We start from the raw sequence: 25,346 nt of genomic DNA, 5'->3' as shown, positions 1-25,346 counted from the left end.
ATAACTGAAACCCAGATCATTGTATAACTGAAACCCAAGCACAAAAAATTGTAAGTCTCTAACTGTACCTCATGGTGTTTAACTAATAAAAAAATATTTGTTATAGACCGCCTCTTCTTCTAGATTTGACTCCTTTGAGGATTAGTGCATGTCTCATTTATCTTCATGTACTGCTACTTAATATAAAGCTAACGTATGATTGGTGCCCAGTGAGGCAGTCAGTTGAATTGTATTATGTTGATCATCTGAACAGTTTCATCAAAATGTTTTAAAGTCTTTATATTTTAATACCTCTTTGAAAACCATTTACATATGTTCTCACATTGAAAGACTGAACTGTTTCTAAGCTCATATTTAAAATACAATTCTTTAAAATATGTATAATACTTTAGACATTAAAATGGGTAACAATTGTGACATGCACATAGGATATAGGAAACTTGGAGCTTATGGATGTACTTTTTTGTTTTATCAAATTCTGATTTGGAAATTGTGAAAGACATCTTCAGTATTTAAAAATATTTTTAAAATGTAGGAGTACTCTTATTATTATTTAGCCATTGATTAATCTGACTGAATTGGGCATGAACTCCACATTACTTTTTTTTTTCACATTGAGACACAGTTACAAAGCTTTCACGTTCAAAATTCAGCTATACAATGATCGAACACCCATCCCTCCAGTGCACACTTTCCACCAGCAGTGTCCCTAGTATATCCCCTTCGTCCCCCATCCCAGTTCTCACCCTGCCTTCATGGCAGGCAATTTCCTCAATACTGTCTTTTTACTTTTGGGCATTATGTGTTGCTTGAATTTTACCACAACCATTCAAGCCTGACTGCCAGGAGCAAATGCTAGATCTTTGATTGTCCATTGCTCATTTTTAAATCTTGGGTGCCGTGACCATGCACTTCTGAAATCCTAGATTGTAAATGGTTTGGTTCTGGAGACATTTCTGTAGGGCATTAATCCATTTTGGGATTCAATTAGGTATCTCTGGACCAGGGTTTTTGGTGTGCTAAGATGGTGCCCAGAAGTACATTGTGGGGGTGATAGCTAGGCTGATGAGTGGGCGGAGAACCTTGGAGGGACAGCCCGGCGCCTCTGGCGCCATGCGGCTAGGAGATTTAGTCCTGGAACCCTCCTACCTGGGCCTTGCTTGTGGAAATTCTTGGTCACTGGGATTCCATTTGGAGTGGTGAGGAGACTGCACCTTCTCCATTTGGGGTACCCTGGAGAAATTGGCTCAGTATGGGGCCCGGAGGTATCTCCGGTTCTGTGGTGCCTTCTGGGACTCGCTGCTGTGTCTCTGTCTTTTGATCTCCTTTGAGATTTATTTATTTATGGCTCTGAAGCAAGGCAAGTAATAGAGTTTACAGGGTGGCACTGGAGTTGGTTTGTGGGGGGTGACTGCCAGTGCTTCTATGTGTTTTGGAAAATGTGGGGAGCTAGCCCCCCAAGTCTGTGAAAGCCTGGATATTTCAGTCATAAAACTTGCATACCAAAATTTTCAGCAGATTATATCTTGGTGAGCTACGTCCTGAGACGGTAGAGTCAGGCCTGGGGCATGGAGGTGATTTTAGATTGTGAAAGCAAGCGACTGCCAGGGCTCTGCTTGCTGCTCAGCTTGCCAACCTGTGTTCCTCCTATTTACCCCATTTTGTTCAGCCATGCGCGGGTCTGAGATTAACAGTGACTTTTGGTCTCCTTCAAGTTTTATCATGGGTCTCTGAAATAGGGCCAATAAATGAACTTGTATAGCTGAGGCGGTTTGTGGGCATGGTTCCCACATACCCAACTTTTGGCCATTTAATTTCTTGGTAAACTTGGTCTCAAGTTGTTGGGGTCTGGTCAGAGGCATAGCGGCAATTTTGGGGTGTCAGAGCCTGAAGAAAACACCAGGCTGCTGATGCACTTGCCCCATAGGTACAGGTTGACTTATTGGCGGCATCTTACCCCCTAAAATACTTTTTAAAGGTAGATTATGAACAAAAGAAATAAAGTATTTTATTTATATGACACCTGAAACTTTTGAAAAAATTTATAATTCTTATGATCATAACATTTCTATTTTAATTTTACTTTATTTGGCTTTTAGGGATTACAAAATTATTCTATAATTAATTAGTAACTGTATTAAAGAGTTTACGAGTTCTCTAATTCTATCTTTATCTGTGTGTAATTGAGAGTGAAAAAAGCTTTTATTCTTCAAATCAAATTTTGATTTAGTAATTTTTCTCTTTCTCCCTCTTTTCTTTTTATACCTAGTGTAGTGACTATGACTTGGAATTTGGAACTGAGTGTTTGCAGTTGGCTCTAAAATACTGTCAGACTAAAGCCAAACTTGTGGAAGGATCCCCTGATCTTTGGAAGGTAAGAAATTGGTATTTTACTTTATATCTAAACTGGGTTTAATATGTCATTTCTAAGATACTTTCTACAAGTATGCACATTTTTCAGGTGCTTTAGAAATGGGAAAACAGTTTAAATATTACTGGTTTTGCACACTAAAGTATTTTCAGGAAGAAAGGTATGTGTGTATGCAATTATTTATACCTCTTAAGTGGCAGGGCCAGTAGGGCATTTGCCTTATGTGTGGCTTACCCAGGTTTGATCTCTGACATCTTATATGATCCCGCCATCTTATATGAGCACCGTCATTCCTGAGGGCAGAGCCAGGAGTAACCCCTGAGCATCACTGTGTATGGCCCCAAAACAAAAACAAAAGCAAACAAACAAAAAGTATCTCACTTAGCTTTTACTGATACTTCAAAGTATGCTTCAAAGTATTGTCTGATTTTAAAAAATTATTTGGAATAATATATAGAAACACACTTTTTTAGCTTATATGATTATTTTCTGTTAGTTATATATATCCTTTATTCTGTGAAAGGGAACTTACACTACACTATCTACCATTTATGCCATGGAGGGGTATTTACAAATTAACTGAATTTAAGAGAGTAAAGAAATCTGGCACAGTTCCATATTTTTGCTTGTTTTTTTTGGGGGGGTTTTTTTGGGGGGGGCAACACCCAGCAGTGCTTGCAATGTTTAAGGTCTGCTCCTGTGTCTGTGCTTGGGTGGCAGGGATTCGAGCTTGACCTCTAACACAGAAGGCATGTGCTCAGTGTATTGAGCTATCTCTTTGGCACAGGAATATCTGCCACAATTCTATCCCTGGTTATTGACTTCTTGTGGCAAGACCTAGTTCTTCTAATGGTCAATTTATTTCTTTTGGAGAGAATAGGATGGTTGTCACACTGTCAAAATTCTGCTTCTTACTGAGGTGTGGGTGTTTGGGTATGTGACTTTCTTTTATTTTAAACATAAAAATGTGTAAAATGGATCAGTATATTCTGAAATATAACTGTAGGGCCATCTCATAATTTTGAAATTATTATTTTTGCTTTTAAAATAATTTATGAATTCAAGTGTTATCACTTAATTCTTTTGTAATTTTTTAACAAGTTTTCCATTTGCTATGGAAAAATATCTCCTTCAATAAATGAAATTTTCTAAATAAAACAAAACATATCTGTTTATAGATTGTGAAGCATAAAAATCTCTTGAGTTGATTAGTATGTTTCACAGCAATATTAATCGTCTTGATAAATGCTGAGATATTCTCAGATATTTGTTGAATTTGTCAATTCTGATATTCTAAAATGTTGACAAGCCTGTATCATTGCCTGATGGGGAAATTTTATACAATATTGTTCATTAACAGATAAGAATTGTCAATCCGCTTCAAAGTATTTATTTTGTTTATCCTTATCTATGGTGGCATTATACATATTAATTGTGGGAATTTGTGTAATTACCTACTTATCAAACTTGACTTAGTTATGTTTAAAGAAAGTGCCTTACCTGCTGTAACTATCTCTCTGGAATTAACCCATTTTATTAAGGTCCTATCCCACATCTATGTAGAACACCTTTTGAAAATCAGCTGAATTTAACTTGAGAGCCAGGTTAAAAAAATAAGTGGAAACTTGGAGATGTTTTATTGCTGCTAACATGTCAACACTATTCTGACCTTTTTGTTCTGTCTTTGGGTTTTGATTATTTGCTCTTTTTGTATATCCTGGACTTGTAATGCCTACCATGGATGTCAGATAAAAGGAAAGCAGCTTTTGAAAATCTTCATATTTGACTGTCTTCTTGCAGTAACCTAGTATTATTCTTCAGATACTTCTTTGACACCCTGCCCCCTTTATGGGTCACAATTGTTGGTGCAATTAGAAGTGACTGGACTTTGCAAAGGGATTCTCTTTGTTCCTTTAGTGAATCATTTTTTATACACTGTGTACATTGAAATGTGTCCCCATGAAAAGGTATGTTCAAGTCTAACCCTCAAACCTTGTGTCACCGTATTTGAAGATCAGTTCTCATTTTCTGTTTCTGTTGAATATTTATTATTTCCCCATTATGTTTCTTTTCATTTTCATTTCATCATCCTGTTATTCGTCGATTGGCTCGAGCAGGCCCCAGTAACGTCTCTTTCATCCTAGCCCTGAGATTATATTCAAGGCTCTTTAGGAGAATGAGACCCATCATTGTTACTGGTATTTGGCATATTTGGTGCGCCACGGGGAGTTTGCCAGACTCTGCCCTGTGGGCAGGCTATATTCGATAGCCTGCAAGTTTGTCCAGAGTAGGAATGAGATAATGAGATATCATAAAAAGATGTTCTGATAAGATGTCACGCGGCCGCAAATGCGGCCGCGCGGTTCCGGGAGCTGCATTTTGTAGTCTCTGAGTCTTGGCCATTGATGGGATTACACGGCGCCAGGGGGCCAGGTGGTGGGTGTGACCCCCGCCTACTGGAATTTGGAGGATCTGGGTGGCGGATGCTCGACTCCAATTCGAGTAGGCTCGGAGATCTCGGCCCCAGAACCCGCGTGGCTTTGTCCCTCTGCCAGTACCTTCATGTGTGCGGAGAGTGGTCTCAGCATGGTGGTGGCTGGTCCTGGAGGTCTTCGGCTGCCGGAGCCCTGGTCGGGGTGGGGAGGAAAGCTCAACCCGCTCCCCTCCAAGGGACTCTGGTGAGGAACAGCCAGGCGCAGGGGCAGGAGACTGACTGACATGAAGGTACTGGCAGAGGGACAAAGCCACGCGGGTTCTGGGGCCGAGATCTCCGAGCCTACTCGAATTGGAGTCGAGCATCCTCCACCCAGATCCTCCAAATTCCAGTAGGCAGGGGTCACACCCACCACCTGGCCCCCTGGCGCCGTGTAATCCCATCAACGGCCAAGACTCAGAGACTACAAAATGCAGCTACGTTTCTTTATATCCCTAATATGAGAGAGATCATTCTGTATCTTTCCCTCTCCTATTGAATAACTTCACTTATGGTACTATTCACATCCAACCACTTAGAAAATTGCTTGATGTTATCTTTTCTTATAGCCGAGTAGTATTCCATTGTATATACCATAGATTTTTTAGCCAGTCGTCTATTCTTGGACACAAGTTATTTCAAGATTCTGATTATTGTGAATAGTATTGTAATGAACAAAGGAGTGCAAATGTCTTTTCTGTATATTGATTTTTTACCCTTGGGATAGATTGGAATGTAGCAATTTAAGAAGTTGAACTACTGGTCTTATATAAGCTTAATTCCTAGTTTTCAAAAAGTGTCCATCTTATTTTCCAAAGACTGTATCAGTTGACCTTCCCACCAGCAGAAAACGAGAGCTCCATTTTTTCCTACATCCATGTCAGTATTTGTTGATTTATTTTTTTTGATAAATGTCAGTGTCTTTGGTGAGAAATGATATATTATTGTTGTTTTGATTTTCATTTTCCTGATTATTAGTGATGCAGTACATTTTTTCATATGTTTTAGCCATTTATATGACTTCTTTAAGGAAGTTTCTGTTCATATTTTCAACCCATTTTTATATAGTTGGTTGTTTTTTCTTGTAAAGTATTGCCACTACTTTATATATCTTGATAGTAACTACCAGCATGCAGTAGGTTCTAAATCCAATATATGTGATCAATGAAAATAGATTGAGATACAGAAAAAGGGAGAGCTGTATTGAAACACACCAGTGACAGTGGAACTAGAGGGATAAATCTATAAGTAAGGGAGAGCAGGGATTTCTGAAACCACAGGAAGAGCCTGAAATAATTCCTCCTAAAAGTTTTCAAAAAAACTTGGCTCTGCCAACACGTGGAGTTCAAACTCCTGGCCTCCAGGACTATGAGAAAATACATTTTTGTTATTCTAAGCCACCTCTTTTGTGCTGTATTATGATGGTCCTAGAAAACTATTATGTTTGCCAAAGCGTGAAACACTCTCTACAAGCCTAGAGCGATCAACTTCATTGAACCCTTTAAAACTGTGTGTGGGAGCAGAGGAGAAGTCCTACTCTGAATGGCTGTCTGAAAGGTATCATGAAAAGGCATCTATTCTTTTATTGGGCAAAAATATCTTTTACAAACCAGTTGTTATGTGTATTTTTTGGGTACCGTGCTTCTTTTATTAATTGAGGTAAACTTATTTTGATTGATAATAAATGCAGTTGTTACAGATTCCGTGTTTTCTTCATCTACTTTCCTTTCATCTTCCATTTTCTTTTTGATATTTTATTGTCTATTTATTTAGCCTCATTTGACCTCTTGCAGTGAGAGTATATGAGTTGTCTTTAGGATTCTAATTTAATTTTGTGGTTTATCACAAAATTATAAAGGATATGAATTTATAAAATGAATAAAGGGTATTTTGGTGTCTGTTTAGAGCAACACAATGGAATTTTCACTTTAAAGCTAGTCTTCTAATTCTACTAGTTCCAAGGATGCTACATTAAAAAGTTCATCTGGAAAAAAAAACTTTTAATACACTTAGGCTAAAATTGGCACTTAACTCAGTTGGTGGAGTCAATCTCAAGGCAGTGGATATATCTGATGCAATAGAGATTTCATGGCCACTACATATGAAGGCAAGACAGGATTCTGAAATGTGAAGCTGCAGGCCTTCTGTACCCTTGGAAGGTAGAACTTTCACATATTCAGTAGTGTGAGAAATCAATAATCATTTCTATGCTTACATGTGGGACCCATGCTTGGAAAGAACCCCCGCCCCCCCCCCCCCCCCCCCAGGAATGTCTTATCACCGAGAGCATAGAGTAGGACCTGGAGAAGAGGGATTGATTCTCATGTTGTTCCTGAATGCCTTGGTGGAACTTAGTGAATATACTGTGACGTCAGGAGATTTTATCTCATTCTCCATAGAAACTTCAGTTTCTTTAATTTATAGCTGTACCATATTTTTGTCTCAACATAATTAAAACTTTGTCACTTACTACATACAGACCTAATTGAGCAGACTTCTTGTTTCTAAATGTTTCAACCATCCTCAAGGCATAAAAGATTTATAGCCAGCTATTGAAGAAATTTAACAACTGTTCTTTCATTGTCTGAAAATGTTTCTTCAGAAGGGGTTTCTGAAGTGTATGAGTCATCTCTACATTATTGGAATGACTGAACTTTTGAGGATTCCTTTTGATGGGAATTACATTCTTTTTTAGATCCAAGTGTATTAAGCATCTTTGTTTAAAAGAAAAAAATCAAAATGGCCTCATTGTTTTCTTTTCAACCTCAAAAATATTATGTAGTAAAATTGTTCCTTTTTAGAGGCTTTTCATCTAGTTATACAGTCTGAGGAAAAATAATATTTTATAAGTAGAGATAATCAATGAAAAGGCAAGAAATCTACTAGAGTACTACCTAATACCTTCATTTACATCTAAGAAGCATTTTATATATTTTAGATTTAAATTTTATTTTGTAGTCTTTTTGTTTGTTTGTTTGCTTTTTGGGTTTGGCCACACCTGGCAGTGCTCAGGACTCACTCCCAGCTCTGCATTCACGAATTAGTCTTGGCAGGGTTTGTGGGACCATTTGGGATGTCGGGAATCGGATCCAGATTGGTTCCATTTAAGGCAAGCGCCTGACATTCCATACTATTGCTCTGGCCCCAAGATTTAAGTAATTTTGGCTTTCTTCTATTTATCTTTATAAGTATACATATTTAGTTTTACTTAGTATGGAGCATCTCAAGGGAGGTATGCTACTTTCTGCTGGAATTTACCTTGACGAGCTGGAGCAAGAAGCAAGAAGGCAGTTAAGTTATTGACTTTTCAAGTCAAGTTTTTGTTCTCTCTCTTCCTCTTTCTCTCTCATTTGCTGTTTTTTAGATGAAATATTGCACAGAAACACCATGGAAAAGAACATCTAAAAATTAACCTGAATTCGATTACGTGCATGCTAAGGCTAGGAGACTTAGTTGTCAATAGAGTATGTCCATTGGGTCGCCCCTGAGAGCCTTTCAAGAGCACTGTGTGGGAAAGAAATGGATCACAGGCTCGATGCTCTCCCCTATTCCTACAGTCTTGAGTTTTTTCAAAAGTGGAGTTCTTTTCCACAATAAAATATTGTGCAAGGGCAAAGGAAACCTACAGATCTTGTTGACAGAAGAATATCATCTTCACAACTGATTATTAAGCAGTTTTCAAAATTAAAAATAAAGAAAGGCCAACCCATATTACTGTAAAAGTTTGACAGAAAAAAATAATCCATCAATTTAGAATTGCAACATTTCCCAGTACTGTTCGCTTTGAAGTATTTTTAATGAAAAAATGAAGCTGTTTTTAAACAGCATATTACAAGTTTATAGAAATAAATTGTTGTTTACTTTCATTCAGTCAGTGGTGAAAAGCGTGCTTGTATTTAATAATAAAATATTCCATATATTTCAATAGCTGAAAAATGTTCATTAATATCTAAAAGAGTTCTAATTCATGTATAGGACATAGTCCAAAGACTGTAAGTCATCACATCTTCCTCCAAAATAAATTTAGGATTCTTTCTTATTTATACAATTAATTATTTACAGTTATTGGGAAAAGACTGGTAACAAATAAAATTTGTATTTTTCATAAAACTGAATCAGGCCAAATTATTAAGTTTTTGCATGTACATTAGCAAAAGCATTTTAGTATTTGAAACTAGATTTTCTTTAATGTTAAAAGTCAGTAATTAATAATCTTTGAGAAAATATGCTTCTTTTACAATTTTATATTTAATTTAGAACACAGTTTTAAATTAAAGCAGGAGGAAAGAAAATATGAATTATGGTAATTAGGAGCGTCCCCCTTAATTTATGTTTTAAGTTTACCTTACACAGCAGACAATTATTACAGAAAAGTATTTCCTTAATTAAATTATGAAATTGTAAATATTAATGAAACTTGATTCCAGATACCTAGTTAAATTTAAATTTTCTGAGGAAAAAACCCACATTTTTAAATGTTTTTATAAGAAAAATATCTCTCCAATAAAATGTAGTTGTCTTGCTCTGCTCCCAGCACTTAGATTTGGACATAGAATATAATAGTTGATAGATAAGTATATTGAAAAATGAATTATGAGATCAATATGTTCTTTAATTTTTAAAACACATAACATTAACCTTTAAATGTCTTTTCTGTCCTTCACTCTTCTGCCACCCCCATAATAGAATTGTATTGTGGAGTATTTAACTGTAGTGCTAATTTTGCTTGGCATATGCTTGTTTTAAAAGTAAAGCAGCATTTTCTCATTTAACTTTAATTTGTTGGGTGAATTAATAATAGTACTTAACATGCATTTTAATATGTTTGTAATAGTAATAAACTTGTGAAATATATTTTCTTAATTAACAAGCTGGGTTGAGCAACTTTCCATTTGATTCATAAGTTATCTCGGCACCAATTCTGGTTTATAAATAATCTATTACATTTTTGGAACAGGATATACCTGCCAGGATAAAGCTGTAATGAGGAATTTATTTTTGTAAAAGTATACTGACTCGCTTTGAGCCAGAATTTCTATATAAGTAGAGTTGTGAGCAGGCTTACTTTGAAAGAAAAAGTACACATTATAGACACAAAAATCTACAAATTGTATGTGTTTGTGGTAATTTATTTTCTTTTGGTCACACCTGGTGGTAACTCAGTGCTTGGGATTATGTGGTGACAAAACTACTACATACAAGCCTGTGATCAGCAATGGGCTGTCTCTCTGGCCCCTTACCGAGTGTTTCTTAAAGCAGGTTTCTAGGCCATTTACATCAAAACCATCTAGATGTTAGGTCTCAAAACCTTATACTACTTTTTAATGTAGTATATTATTTACTCTTCTTTTATGTTTAGTGTTGTAGGAAAATCAATTCTGCAATGCAGTGTACATGATACATTCTGCACTTGAGCTCAAGGATGTGGTCTGGTAAGATCTGCCAAAGACAACTAGTCTTAGGGGAAAATATATGTATAGACACACACACACACACACACACACACACACACACACACAGAGGCATGCAAGGCTCAACCTTTAACAACATGTTACTAATCTTTTATAGAAGAGATTAGTGACTTAATAGCTCTTGGGTGAAATACAACAATCTTCACCCACTTTCCTCGAAGAAACCTTTTTTGTCTCATTTTTAGTGGATTATTCATAACAAGCAATACAAAATAAATTATTTTGGTTCTGCTTTGAGGGCAGGGTTTGAGGTTCGGGATGGAAATATGGTGGTGGGAAGGTGTAATGGTGGTGGGATTGGTGTTCGAATATTAAATGTAATCAAATATTGTGAACAACTTTATAAAAATAAAATTAAAAAAAAAGATCTTTCGTAGAACCAGGCCAGGTTATTAATTAGGAATCTGTTACAATTCCAAGGAGACTTCATGTTCTTAAGGAAAGATCATGATTGCTTTATGTATCTAAATTTCGTCTATAAGATCTTTGTATTAGTAAAATAAGTTTATTATTTGTTTTTTTTTAAAATAGATGCCATATCCAGGGCTTCTCAGAGGGTTGGAGGGCCACACCCAGGAATTTCTGGCCAGCAGTTGAGTACTCAGGCCTTGTGGTATTTGGGGGACTATGAGGTGTTGAGGTGCAAATTAAGAACCTTGTACATGCTAGGTATTTGATCTACCACTTGGACTATATACCCCATCCTAATAAAAATCTTATAAGGAGAACCTAATTTGGGTGCATACAGGTATGTTCAATTCAAAAGGTGAATTCAATTTTTACGAGTCTCATGCTCATGTATGTTTGATTTCTGATTCTACAAAATAAGCAAAACAAAACAAAACAAATATTCCCAAATAGTCATGTTAATACTTTTATTTCAACACTACCACATTTTGGGATATAAAACTTCAGTTATATTAATATGATTATAGTAACTACTGCCACATAATATCACAATTTATTCAAATAATTAAAAATGGATCTTCAACCATTTATAGAAATAGAATGCTTTTCTATGAATTTGTTGATACTGTTATAATTTAGAAATTGTCAGTTACTTTGTGTTTATAGTTTCTCTAAAACCAAGAATTTCCTTGGGGGCATAATTTTATTGCTTTCACATTCCTTCCTGCTCTGTTAAGTCTAATGAGGTTTATCTGTCCTTTAGGTGACCTACAAACGAGATCTGTATGCAGCTGAATCGATTATTAAGGGTAGGTTTGGCCTTGTGACTGTCAGTTCCTGTGTTTCAAAAATGTAAGCCAGTTCAGAATTTCTCATGACATTTTAAATCCCAGCAATCTCAGAAGTACAAATGCCTGTAGGCCACAGAGGTTTGTTTTTTTCTTTTTTTTTCCTGAAAAATAATTACATTTTATTTTGTGTTTCCTGCTTGTGAAATAACACTTAGGATTTATTTCACATTGTTTCAGTTTTTATAAAGGAAACATTAATATGAGAAAACTGCAGTAGTAAAGCTACTATTTAAACAAATTAATAATAATAGTGTATTTTCTTCTTAAGAGGACTACCCCCATGCCTTTAACTGTAATAGGTGCACCCAGTGTATATTCCTTAAGACAAAATTTTTTTTCCAATATAGAGAGATAAAACTCTGTTGTTTTAATTCCTTATTGGTTCTGACTTAGCGTACAATTTTGCCTTGTAATTTTAGATATTACATTTATGATAATCCATTCTCAGTTTTCATCTCTGCCTCTCAGGTCCCAGCTACACAGAGGTAATTTATTAAATCATCAACAAATAGTTATTAATGTGCTTAACACTGTGCTAGGAATGTAATGATCAGGCACAGGGGACCTTCATTCTGTATTTGCCCAGGCTCTGTGATTTAAATCAGAGCTTCTTAGCCTTGACACTTTGGCATTTTAGGCTAGGAAATAGTTTAGTAGGGGTTTGTTTTATGCATGGTGGGTGGTTTAGCTGCATATCTGACCTCTACTCAGTAGTTACCAGAAGCTCTCATCCTTCCATCCCCTCCCTTTCCCCTTGTGTGACATCAAAGATGTCTCCTGACCAAACCACTGTTTAAACATGTGGTTCCAACAAGAATCAGAGTACCAATTCTGAAGCAAATGTGATGATTTACAATCTGTTTGTCTCTAACTCCTTCAAAAATAAATTCAGCATAGAACTATATACTCAGGATTAGATTGATAAATGAATTTCTAAGTTCAGTCTTAGGGATGTTAAAGACAATACTAACTCCGAAAAACACAGGCTACCTATAATCAATTGGCTTCATATTCAGAAAATTGAAAAATGTTCCAGATCAAAGTATTTTATGTATGTAATGTACCCTCATATTTGTTGTCCTTTAAGAATCTTGTGTTTCAAATCATAATTATATTTGTAATTTATACATCTGTATATGAAACAGATCATCTATAGCTACAAATTGAAAGGTTGACATATATTTATACATCAGTCAGGCTGTGTAAATATCACTCGGGTAGTTAGCTCAATCATGATATGGTTGGTTACAGTCTCAACACAAGGAAATATAAAACTCTGATTTCTTTTCAAAGTCATATCTTTACTACCTAGTAAAAGGCAAATGATTTATTGTGTGAGTAGCTGAGGATTCTATCCATTTTAATACTTTACCTATGTATTTTCAGAGCAGGTTTCCTGTCATTATAAAAGCATAGTTTTAAATTTTGTAATGCTCTATCTCCTGGTGATTCAATAAAAAAAAAAGCATAGTTTTAGGTGCAATTGCAGGGCTTATCATTTTTTAAAGTACAGAGAGAAATTGTTTTTCTTAGGTAACATGTTGTATTATGCTTTCATTTTTAAAAGTATTTAAAAGGAATTTTACTTTTATCCTCAAGGAGAGAACTTCGCATAGCTTGATGTAGAAAAATCACTTAGGTCAAACTCCAGAAAAATTCTTTCTGCTTTAGAATTTTTATTTTTAATAACTTCCTTTGATACTCCTATGCTGCTCCTCCATTATAATCACACAAGACTGGCTGGGGCCCTTTTTGCTCTGTTTGCCAGATTCTGGTGTAACAGCACTGAGATTACTAGGAAACTTGAGTGCAGAATGCTGGACTTTCCTAACTTAAGTCACAACCTGTATTTTAATAAAATCTATTTTTATTAGGGTGATTAGTTTGTATGCTAAATTACACTAGGCTCTACAGTCTTTTTCAGTCTATTTCTTTATAAATAATACCATTAATGCTGTAGGTTATTGATGTCTTGCATTGCAGAGGTGACTCAGGAGAACATTTACTTATATATTTCCATTTGATCCCAATCACATGGAAAAATTATGAAAAGGTTGAAGAGGTAGAGAAGGAAAGAGAGCATACTCTTAAGTCTAGTGTCTTCTACCAGTTTCAAATGCATGATTGCTAACCTGCAGTTAATGTCTGCTCTCATGACTTTTGCTTCTCATGTTTCTGAGGCCTGATGTAAAAATGCCTCTGGGCATAGGAAAAAAGAAAACATGGATTTAAAAAAAATTGCATTCTCAAATATAATATGGTAAATAGCACAGCCTGAGCTCTAATATTCACTTGTTGACCTTTTCCTATTAAGGTGAAAAATGTAATTTTTTGATGCACTACTACTATACATGCAGAACCCAATATGTATTGGTTACTTGTGTTGAGCACTGTATAAAACATTCTGTGTGCTTGTAAAATTCTACTAGTGTCTTGTATATCCTGGATATTGATCCTTTATCATATGGGTATTGCATAAATGTTCTTTCCCATTCTGTGGGCTCTTTCTGTATTTTGGTCACTGTTTCTTGTTAAATGCAGCAGCTTCTTAGTTTGATGTCGTCCCATTTGTTTATGTTTGCTTCCACTTGCAAACCTCCAACCCCATCAAAAAATGGGGAGAAGGAATGAACAGAAGTTTCCTCAAAAAAGAAACACAAATGGCCAAAAGGCACATGAAAAAATGCTTCACATCACTAGCCATCAGGAAGATGCAAATCAAAACAATAATGAGATATCATCTCATACCACAAAGATTGGCACACATTCAAAAGAACAAAAGCAACCAGTGCTGGCATGGATGTGGGGGAAAAGAGACACTCTTTCACTGTTGGTGGGAATGTCCACTAGTCCAGCCTTTCTGGAAAACAATATTGACAATCCTTCAAAGACTAGAAATTGAACTTCCATATGACCCCGCGATACCACTTCTCAAAATATATATCAAGGATGCAAAAAAGCACAGTTAATATGACATCTGTACTTACATGTTCAGTGCAGCATGGTTCACAATAGCCAAAATCTGGAAACAACCCAAGTGCCCTAGAACAGATAACTGGTTAAAGAAACTTTGGTACATCTACACAGTGGAATACTATGCAGCTTTGAGGAGAGATGAAATCATGATCTTTGCTTATAAATGGATAGGCATGGAGAGTATCATGCTAAGTGAAATGAGTCAGAAAGAGAGGGACAGACAGAAGGACTGCACTCATTTGTGGAGTATAAAACAACATAACATGAGATTGACACCTAAGGATAGTAGATACATGGCACAGGTAAATTGCTCCATAGCTGGAAGCCTGCCTCATGAGCAAAGGGGAGAAGGCAGATGGAATAGAGAAGGGATCACTTAGACAATGATGAGTGGAGGAATCGTTCGGGATGGGAGATGTGTGCAGAAAGTAGATAAAGGACCAAACATGATGACCTCTCGGTGTCTGTTGCAAACCATAATGCCCAAAAGTAGAGAGAGATTATGGGGAATAATATCTGCCATGGAGTCAGGGGGAGAGTGGGAAATGGGGGTTATACCAGGAATATTGGTGGTAGGGAATGTGCACTGGTGGAGGGATGGGTGTTTGATCATTGTGTGATTGTAACCCAATCATGAAAAACTTGCAACTATCTCACAGTGATTCAATATAAAAAAGTATATACAATAAAAAAAATTCTATGTGCATTAACTCTTAATTCTCCAAGAACTCAGTGATTTAAGTATAGTCATTATTTTCATATTACAGGATATTCAAAACTTCAAAGCTATATATATATATACACATATACACATATGTAATTTTTTGTTATTGGTATGGTGATTGAACCCAGGGATTTTTACTTACGAAGTGTTGATTTACCATTGGGCTATACCCCTAGTCCCTAAATGCTAATTTGAAGATAAAAATAAATTCTTAACCACAATATTTTACCTCAGGCATTCTGTCTCTTAAGTCTGCTATCCACTTTATGTATATGTATATATACCTTATATATAATATATGTGTATGTATACACTATATATGTATATACAAAGGATATATATGTATATATGCATATATATCCTTTAACGTTGAGGTGAGTTAAGTCAAATGAATGTTAAAGGGTGTCCTTACATTTTCTTCCTTGGGATCTTGAAATATGACATGCATGTGCTCTTTGTCAGAGTTTAAAATGAGGACTTGGAACACATACCAAGTGGTTTATATATAATGTTGAGCTGCTGTTCCTCCTCCTCCTCCTCCTTCTCCTCCTCCTCCTCTTTCACCTCCTTCTTTTTCTTCTCGCTCCTCCTCCTCTTTTCGCTCTACTCCCTCCTGTGTTGAGAAACCATTCCTTCTGGTGATGGGAATTGAACCTGGGTTGGCCTTGTGCAACGCAAGTGACTCGACTCCTATATTATCTCTCTGGCCTCATTTGTTTGTTTTTAATTTTGTGCACCATGGCTTATAAAAAAATAATGGTAGAGTTTATGCATAAACATGTAAACTCAGGTCAGTTCTCATCCATAAATAGGGCTTCACTCCAATACTTGACCTCTTTGCAATTGAGTCTTGTAGGCTGTTCATGTTGACCACTCAAGTGCATAGTGAACTTAAATTTCTGTGTAGAAGGCATAGAGATTGATTTATAAAGTTTCAACCTATACAATTCAGATTATGCTTGATTAAAACAGTACCTTAAGCTAGCCTCATAAACATAATATCACATTTGAGATTGAACGATCAACTCTCCGTGCAATTCCAAGCAGGCTTTTCAGATAATGTGATGAAAGGCCCTCCCGTTGATCGTCGATTTGCTCGAGCGGGCCCAGTAACATCTCCATCGGAGACTTTGTTGTTACTGTGTCTGGCATATTGAATACTCTCGGTAGCTTGCCGAGCTCTCTGAGAGGGGAGGAGGAATCGAACTCGGGTCGGCCATGTTGGCCGCGTGTAAGGCGAACGCCCTACCTGCTGTGCTATCGCTCCAGCCCAATGTGATGAAATTATTTGTAATATTAAAAGGGCAGATCCCATACCCAAAGAGATTAGCACTGTAGCACTGTCCTCCTATTGTTCATCGATTTGCTCCAGCAGGCACCAGTAACATCTCACAACAAATTGTGAGACTTGCTGTTACTGTTTTTGGCATATCAGATACGTCATGGGGAGCTTGTCAGGCTTTGCCGTGCAGGCAGAATACTCTGGTTAGCTTGCCGGGCTCTCCAAGAGGGGTGGGATCAAACCCCGGTCGGCCACGTGCAAGGCAAACACCTTACCCGCTGTGCTATAGCTCCAGCCCCAAAGAGATTATAAAAATTAAAATTCAAAATTAGAAAAATAATTTTGAAGTGATAGTTACCACTTATTCTTAAAAAATTCAGTTCTGGTAATTTGATGTTCATCATCAGGTCATACATTTTTCTTCTTCCGCAACAGAACTTTTTTTTTCATCTTGTCATAGGAATACTTAATATTCTATAAGCTGTTCTTCCTACATCTTCTTTTCTACTTGAGTACCAGTTATTTCTGGTTAGCAAGTTAGTTTCTATACTACTTTCCTATTAGCTATTTTTTAAATCATAAAATATTTCTTTAATATGTATGTTTTTTGTTAGAGCAGATTTACTGGTCATTGGAAAAACATGCATATTTTGGTTTATTCTAGTCTACATATTCATTCATATTTTTAGTGGAGGGATTTAAAGGTAACTAGCTTTTCACTAAAATCCTCAAATTTTGGTTTATAGCAGTCTAAAATCTGTCTTTGAATTTATATTGTCAGATAATTCCAATTTTTCAGCTTGATCTATTTTTGTGTCAATACATTTGCATGAATTTCCATTTGTAGTGAACTGTTCAATAATAGAAAATATTTATAAAGTAGTACTCTTATATTTGTCTTTCACAGTCTTTTGCATTGAAAAATTTAGAGTTAATCACAAAGTTTTACTGTTAGAATAATGTAAAAAGAAGCATTCTTTATACTTTATTTTTTCCTCAAGTAGACAGTTGGAATTTTGTCATTGTTCTTTGATGTTTAACCCTTTGAGGCTTCTACTATGGTGAAACTTAAACTTTTGTAAGGAGCAGTGTAATTAATTGGCACGACTAGACACTGGACTGAATGATTAGTTTGTAAACAGCCACTTAACAAAGAGGCATTTATTGTACTTTTGTCACACAAGCTAGTTGAGCCCACCCAAGCCTGTTCTGCGTGCTCAGACCTACCCAGACTATTAAAGTGGTAACAGATGCCAGCAGTAACATACTTTATCTAGATTTACATAAGCCATGCAAACAGTCTTAGCCCACGCTTGATTTAATATGCTGACCATATCTTGGCAAAAGTATCAATATTCTAAAATTTTATAAAGTAAAACCCTATGGAATTTTTAAATTTATTTAAAATTTAAAATTTAATATTTTCATATTAAACTTATCTTCCATCATCTTTACTAGTCCTTTCAATTAATGTTTTTATTAAAGAGTACTAGTTTTTTACTCTACGATTGTACAAACTTCTGAACTCGTACTATTAAAAATCTCATGGTGACTTTTCTCCAGATTAGGTTTTTAGAAAAATATATTTTACGTAAAACTTTATGGTTTATATATTTAAAATAGAAAAAAGTCAGTGTCACATTATTTACATATACTTTTGTTAATATTAATTGATATTAATTAATATCAATGTTAATATGAAGTGTTTTTTCTTAGTTGTTACCTGCATTTTATGTGCTCAAGCATATTGTTTTAAGGGAATTGATTGATTTTTGAGTGCTTTAAAGTACATTTTATGACTTTGAAAATGCAAACTTAATTTAAAAGCCTTCTCTTTTGAACATTGATACAGGTGAATTTACTTCAATGTTAAGTGTTTATGAATGGTCTAGTTATAAATTCTGATGTGACTGTACTGTATGTTTTATGTAATTAAAAATTAACTAGTAGGAAAGCAATTGAATCCTTTTGTGCTTATACATTGAAAGTTACTGAATATACTTTTAAATTGGCTCTGAATAAAAGGAATAAAATGAAATCACATGTGAATAAATTTGATTCAGTGTTATTGAGAAATACGGAGACTTATTGTGTTAGTGTGCTTTATGCAGATGAAGAAAATAAGGCCTTAATTTTTTAGTGATCTTTTAACACAATTTAAAATCAGGCATCTTTAGTACAAATATTTTCAGATATTTTGAATTAATTTAAAAAAATGAGAAACTTTAAATCAGATTTTTTACATCTGTGACTGGACAGTGTTCTCGCATCTGTGGTATTTCCTCATCAGGTTTTTGTTGTTAAATATCCAGTGATGGCGCCATTTATGTTATTAACCATGCTTTATGGACAATACGAAGTGACAGCTAAGATTTACATAGAAATTGTAATTTTTGATGTGTCTGGCTTTTGACTATGATACTTCATTTTCCAAATTTTAACATAAATAGCATAACTCCTTTGTACATAATATACTTTTTGTTCTTTACTCTTTTGAAAATAGTAGTTACTGTATCTTACGCAGATCTGTAAGAACATTTGCGTCAAACTTTAATTAGTAAGAAAAGGAAGGCTGCAATATGATTTAATAGAAGTTTTGTTTCCTTGGAATTTATTAAAAAATTAAATGAAAAAGTTAAAATATTTGGATCAATATTAGAGAAAATAGTGTTCACTTTCTTGTTTAATTTTGCTGTTTCCTTAGTTTGTCATTAGTTAAATAGTAGTTCATTGAACCTCTTACATTCAAAATTCCAAGGGTCACAGTGAGATATTAAAGCAGCTGGCTAAATAAGATATGATAACATATGAAAAACAATCAGTAAATTGTCAGGTAAGTGGAAGAAAAACCAATATAACAGAAACTCAGAACATGATGTTTCTCTGCAAAGCAGTAGTACAATACATTTTGCAACTATCCTGTTGAGTCACTAGCCTTAAAATTTTCATTTCCTTCAAATTAATTCTTTTTTTACTAAGTCAGAGAGAACATACACTTTGAAAAGGAAAAAAAAAGCATTGCACCATTTGCTTGGAAAACAGTAATGTGCCTACACGTAAAATCGTGTATAGGGGACATGATTCCGCATGTCTGCTCCTTGCTTTTGGTTGTAAGGTAGGAAACTTCATCCTGTATTCAGTGACTCATTTAAAAATGTGGTTAAGATCTGATATAAAACATCTTTTCACAAAAATCTGCCAACATACAATTGCCATCCAGTTGAAACATGTACAGTCAACAATAGAGTGAGCGCCTCTGAAGCCCACTTTGACCTTGTCACATGAATGTCTACACTATTCCTGCAAGTCTCTATGGGCTGTCCCTGCTGTCCACTTGTCCTGTTGGTGACTTCTGATTTTTCTTTATTTACTTATGCCTCTCCTCTCATGGTGTATAGTTACATCTTTTCATATGCTTAAATATTAGTGATTTTTCAGTAAGAGAATTGAGATAGAGGTTTCAGGACTCAAGAGTCATGATTTGCTTAGTATCACTTTAACATTTTTCATTTGATAGACAGTAAATAGAATGTAAGATAGAATGTACTCCTCATATGGAGTACCATAAAGGGTGCTTAAATTGAATCTAGTTTTGTTTTGTACTAGGCAAGAGTTTGGATTTTAGCACCTCAGCAGGAAAATGGGAAATAGCTGTCTTTAGATAAATTAGAGCTTGAAACATCTTTTAGAAATTACAGCTTTTGATTTTGATGTTGTTCATTATTTATCTTAAAATATTATAATTTTTTTGCAAGAGATCAATATAGAGGACAACGAGAGAATGTGAGTGTAGTGCTGGGTGTTTTTGTGAAGGCTGACTTATGCTTTTTTAATTTTAAATGTTGTTTAATTTTATATAAATGTTTGTCTCATGGAGAAGAGAATATTGGAATAGTTTAAATTTTTGTTTTCATAGTTAACTGACTTTTGTACTTTTTTTGTTATCAGTTTTGAAACTGAACTAGTGTTAATCTATGTTTCCTCTATTGTAATCTAAAATTTATTGTAAAAGTCTAGTGCCACATGAGCATTCATGAGTCCCAAGTGATGATTAATTAAAAGAGGCATATGTTTATATACTCTTTGCACCTCATTAATTTGTCATCAGGTCTGTCATAAGGGGAAGAATAGGGTATGCATATAAAAGTCTTCATATATTACTGTTTTATGAGTTAAAATATAAAGACTGAAAGTTGCATCTATTTTCTAGTTTTCGAGGTTGCTTTTTGTTTCTTTGTTTTTGTTTTTTAGGCCACAGTAAGTGGTGCTTAGGGATTACTCCTGGTTCTAAACACAGGGATCACTGCTGGTAGGGGTTAGAGTACTATATGAGGTGCTGGACTTGAATCTGGTTTGTTTTGTTTGTTCTAGGCAAATGTCCTACCCACTGCACTATCTCTCCATCCTATATTTTAATTTTTTTAAGGAAGAACTATATTTTATGCATTTGCAGATATCCACCATTCAAGGAAAAAAAAGAGGATCATTTAAAAGATAATACTGTATGTGGGGCTGGAGCGATAGCACAGCGGTAGGGCGTTCGCCTTACAAGCGGCCAACATGGCCGACCCGAGTTCGATTCCTCCGCCCCTCTCGGAGAGCCCGGCAAGCTACCGAGAGTATTCGATATGCCAGACACAGTAACAACAAAGTCTCCAATGGAGACGTTACTGGGCCCGCTCGAGCAAATCGACGATCAATGGGAGGGAAAAAAAAAATGCTTTGTAGGAGCTAGAGAGACAGTATAGCGAGTGAGGTGCTTGTCTTGTATGCAGCTGATCTGGGTTCTACCTCTGATCTGTGGTTCCCTGAGCCTGCCAGTTGTGATTCCTGAGCAGAGAGCTAGGAGTAAGCATTGAGCACAGCCAGGTGTGGCCCAGAAATCAGTCACAAAATAAAATAAGAGTATGAATGTAAACAAAATTAAATTTTTAATACAAAATTTCAAATTTACACATTGTACCTCATAGTGCATAAAACTCCAAGGAGTGTGTGACAGATAAAACTGATTCATTCCAAACTTTGACATCTAAGGCATTATGATGCACCCTTTCTGGAAAATGGTTGAAATTTTGATGATATTTCCCCTCTCTGCCACTACCAACAACTTGATCCAAGAAATAAGCAGAGACAGAGAGGAATGTGTTCTTGGATGAACCACCATTCCTTCTTTTATTTCCTCTACTCAGAGCTCATAGTATGTAGATTTAACATGGAATGGTTCTGCACTAGAAACTTCTGAGAAGATGTCCCTTCTACGTATGTATTTATGTGCTTTAATGAATGCCTCATTGGCTTGGTATTTGAAAATATATGCAAGTATTAATCCTCTAGTACACTGAAGACCAGTGAACTAGATAAGACTTTTATGTTAAATTCTGAGTCTCTCAGCATCTGATTTAGGGTTCTCTGCAGAATATGATTAATATAAATATTCACATGAGAGATAGTGTGCCCTTAAACCTGATTAATATGTTTACAAAGGCTTCATTGTATGACTTTAATTTTGAAATTCAGTAATTTGCATGTTTCCCACTACTTTGGTACAAGGTGAATAATGTTGTTTTGTTAGATAAGCATTATATCAACCACAATGTGGTCATAGAGTGTGGTTAGGGAGGCATGTAATAAATCTTTCATTTCAACTAAGAATAACCAGTATTGTTTTTTATGTAACTGAGAAGGAAAAACTGTCAGTTAAGCTACAAAGTGATATTTTATTTTCATTTAGCTTTTAAAATGTTTATTAAATAAACTTTGCAAAATTGATGCATACAATTTTGTTACACATATGTAAAAGCCATGTGTATGATTCCATTTCTGCATGAGATTAAACAAGAACATTCTATTTTTACCACAACCTGAACAGAATATATGGAATAGATTATGTGGGAATTTGAAATAATATTATGGTGGGTCAGCTAATAACACTTGCTTTCATGTTCTACGTAATAGGCAGTGAATTTTGACAGTCTGCTTCCTTTCTGTATTCTGACTTGAGTTAGGAAAGCTTAGCCAGAGAAGTAGAAAGGAATCCCCTTATTTTTAGACAGTGATGCCAATCTCCCTCTTTTCCGTTTCTCCCTCTCACTTATATTCTCAAGCAGTGCATCAGAAGTGACACTGATAGTCACAGAAACAGAACACATAAAACCTAAAATTATGAAAGATGAGAGCATTCTTTGATTAAAGCTACTATAATTTCAAGAGATTAGATGAACACTTTCTGTATCTGTTTTTTTGTTTAATATTATATATAGGTATAGTTGTAAGAAATACAAGGAAAAGTGGGAGTTATTTCCCAGCTTTACTGTAGGAGTACTTACATGGATACACATAGGAAGCAATGTATAGGAGAGTTTGTGGCAATGCTGTTACTCAAATATTCAAAGTAAAATCCAGATTATTTTGCATTTAAGAAAGTAGGAAAAATCCAGAGTTACATGAGAAAGGACAATTAATATATATATATATATATATATATATTTATCATGCTGATAGAACAGAGATGTAATAATTATTTGAAAAGCATTTTAAAAATAATTTAGTACTTTGATAATAAAAATTTGCTTATGAAAGTAATGCCACAAGTAAAGAACAATATGCTTGAGATGAAATAAAGAAATTCTCAACAAAGACATAAAGGACATTTTAATTTCGCGGAAAAGCTTAAAGAGGATTGGGAGTAAGTCTTCTTTAAAGATTTGGAAGAATTCACTAGTGAATCCATCCGGGCCAGGGCTTTTGTGCTTGGGGAGACTTTTTATTACCATTTCAATTTCCTTGATGGTGATAGGTCTGTTCAGGTATTCCAGGTCTTCTTGGTTCAGCCTTGGGAGTCTGTAGGAGTCTAGGAATTTATCCATTTCCTCGAGGTTTTGATGGAAAATTTCTAATAAGAAAATATTATAGATCCCCAAATAATACCTACAACTTAACGAATGGGCTTAGTAGCAGAATGAAGATGGCAGATTAAGTGTTAATAAATTATGGGCCATTGGAAATCATTAATTTGAACTATAGAGTGAAAAGATATTTGTGGAAAAAAATGAATAGACTCAGTATTTGCAGGAAAGTTAGAGATAATATGAATCTCGGAAAGTGAATAGAAAACATAGAATTAAAAAACTTTGATAGTTTTTGGACAAAAGATTTCCCAAATTTGGTAAAAGATGTGAACCTAAAAATGTCTTTTAGGAACCTACACATGTCTTGTAGGAAGCTTAAGTACTGCCAATTTAATCCCAAATAAATCTAAACCTAGATATCTTACAATCATACTGTTTAAATTAAAGATAAATTTAAAATATTAAAAATAGCCATGAAAAACTGATGCATTGCTTATAGAACAACAATAATTTTAGTGAACTATATTTTTTTCCAGAGACTATAGAGACCAAAAGAAAGTAAAATTATGTTTTTAAAGTGCTACAACAAGATAATCTCAGACTAAAGGAAAACAAAAAATGATAAAAGATAACTTGTTGCCATCAGATGTACTTTTAGGGTACTATTTTAAGAAAACACTTCAGACAAAAAGGAGTCTTGCAACATCAAGTGTTAAATAAAAGCAACAAAATCATTAAGTGCACTCAAAATTCTTTTTCCAAAACTATAATTTAAAAGCAAAGATGACATTTTCGGATGAGATTTTCTATGCGATAGCTACAATATTGTAAAAAATTAAAATATAAAGGCACAGGATAAATAAAACTTTATCATGATTACATTTAAATTAAACTCGCTGTAGTAAAACATTTCATTCTGTGTAGAGTTTAAAGCATTAAATATGTATATTGAGATGCCTGGAGCAACCACTTAAATACATAAATGTATATAAAGAGTTGCAGTAAGATATGAGATAGTTTAAATCGAGTATTAAAAATTTTATGTCAAAAGAAGGCAAGGCGACTGAAACATGCAATGAAATAGAAGAAAACAACATTTAAAATCAAACAAAATTCAAACATATCAATTACATTAAATGCAAATAGTTTTAGCACTATTGTTATAAGAATTTTAGAATGAATAGTAAGTCATGGCCTAATTATATACTTTCTAATACAGTTCTCTTCCAATATGATAAGTAGTTTAAACCTAAGTAAATATAAAAAAAAATTATACATAACATTCATTAAAACTGGTTTCATTAGGATGGAATTCATCTATAAAGTGAAAAGAAAAGACTTACATATACATATACACATAAGAATTAAATATGTATATTAATTAAATATGCATATTTAATTTTTCTTTTAAAATTTAAGTACTGTGATTTATCATTTTGTTAATGAAAGGATTTTATGCTTATAATGTTCCAACTCCTTCTACCAAAGTGTCCCCCTCCCTAAGTTGCCCTCACCCCTGTACCTTAATAAGCTCAGTCTGTAGATAACTTTTCAGACCCATTTAAAATGGTATATGCTTTAGGAATTGCATTTTCATATCTTTTTAAAATGTATCACAATACCTCACCCACCACAAATATTTCTTACACTCCATTCACTGAGCCCCTGCCACCCTCTATACTTTCTCTCCCTAGGGTCAGATTCTAAGGATTTGCATTGGGCTTTGGCCATGAACAAAATATTAAATTCTTTAATTGCAAAAGAATTGTATCAGGTGAGGCAACCCATTTTGTTTACCAATTTAAATGTTATTCTCACAGGAAAAAAAAAAAACCTTGATAGAAACATCGGGTTGTTTGGCCTAAAATATGGATATCTGTGTTGTAGTCAAATTAACTTATATGATTAATCTTTATAGCCAGTAAAGTAAAATCAGGTTTCC

At 34.8% G+C, this 25,346-nt stretch overlaps 1 protein-coding gene across 3 annotated transcripts in view; it reads left to right on the top strand.

The window, feature by feature from the left end:
• The window catches only part of CRPPA (CDP-L-ribitol pyrophosphorylase A), a 326,035-nt gene that overhangs the window by 89,327 nt on the left and 211,362 nt on the right, over positions 1-25,346 (top strand). Inside the window, exons 4-5 of one of the 3 annotated variants that reach the window (XM_056118422.1) lie at positions 2,270-2,374; positions 11,487-11,532. The exons of 1 other annotated variant lie outside the window; for it this stretch is intronic. In XM_056118422.1, the coding sequence (XP_055974397.1) occupies positions 2,270-2,374; positions 11,487-11,532 (151 nt within the window). The remainder of the gene's footprint in view (positions 1-2,269; positions 2,375-11,486; positions 11,533-25,346) is intronic. One more of the 3 variants, XM_056118423.1, reaches the window with a different exon arrangement.

This window comes from Sorex fumeus, unplaced genomic scaffold, assembly GCF_029834395.1.
Source record: "Sorex fumeus unplaced genomic scaffold, SorFum_2.1 ptg000037l, whole genome shotgun sequence".
NCBI lineage: Eukaryota > Metazoa > Chordata > Mammalia > Eulipotyphla > Soricidae > Sorex > Sorex fumeus.
Note: the sequence above shows the minus strand (reverse complement) of the source record. Positions and strands in the feature narration are given on the sequence as shown.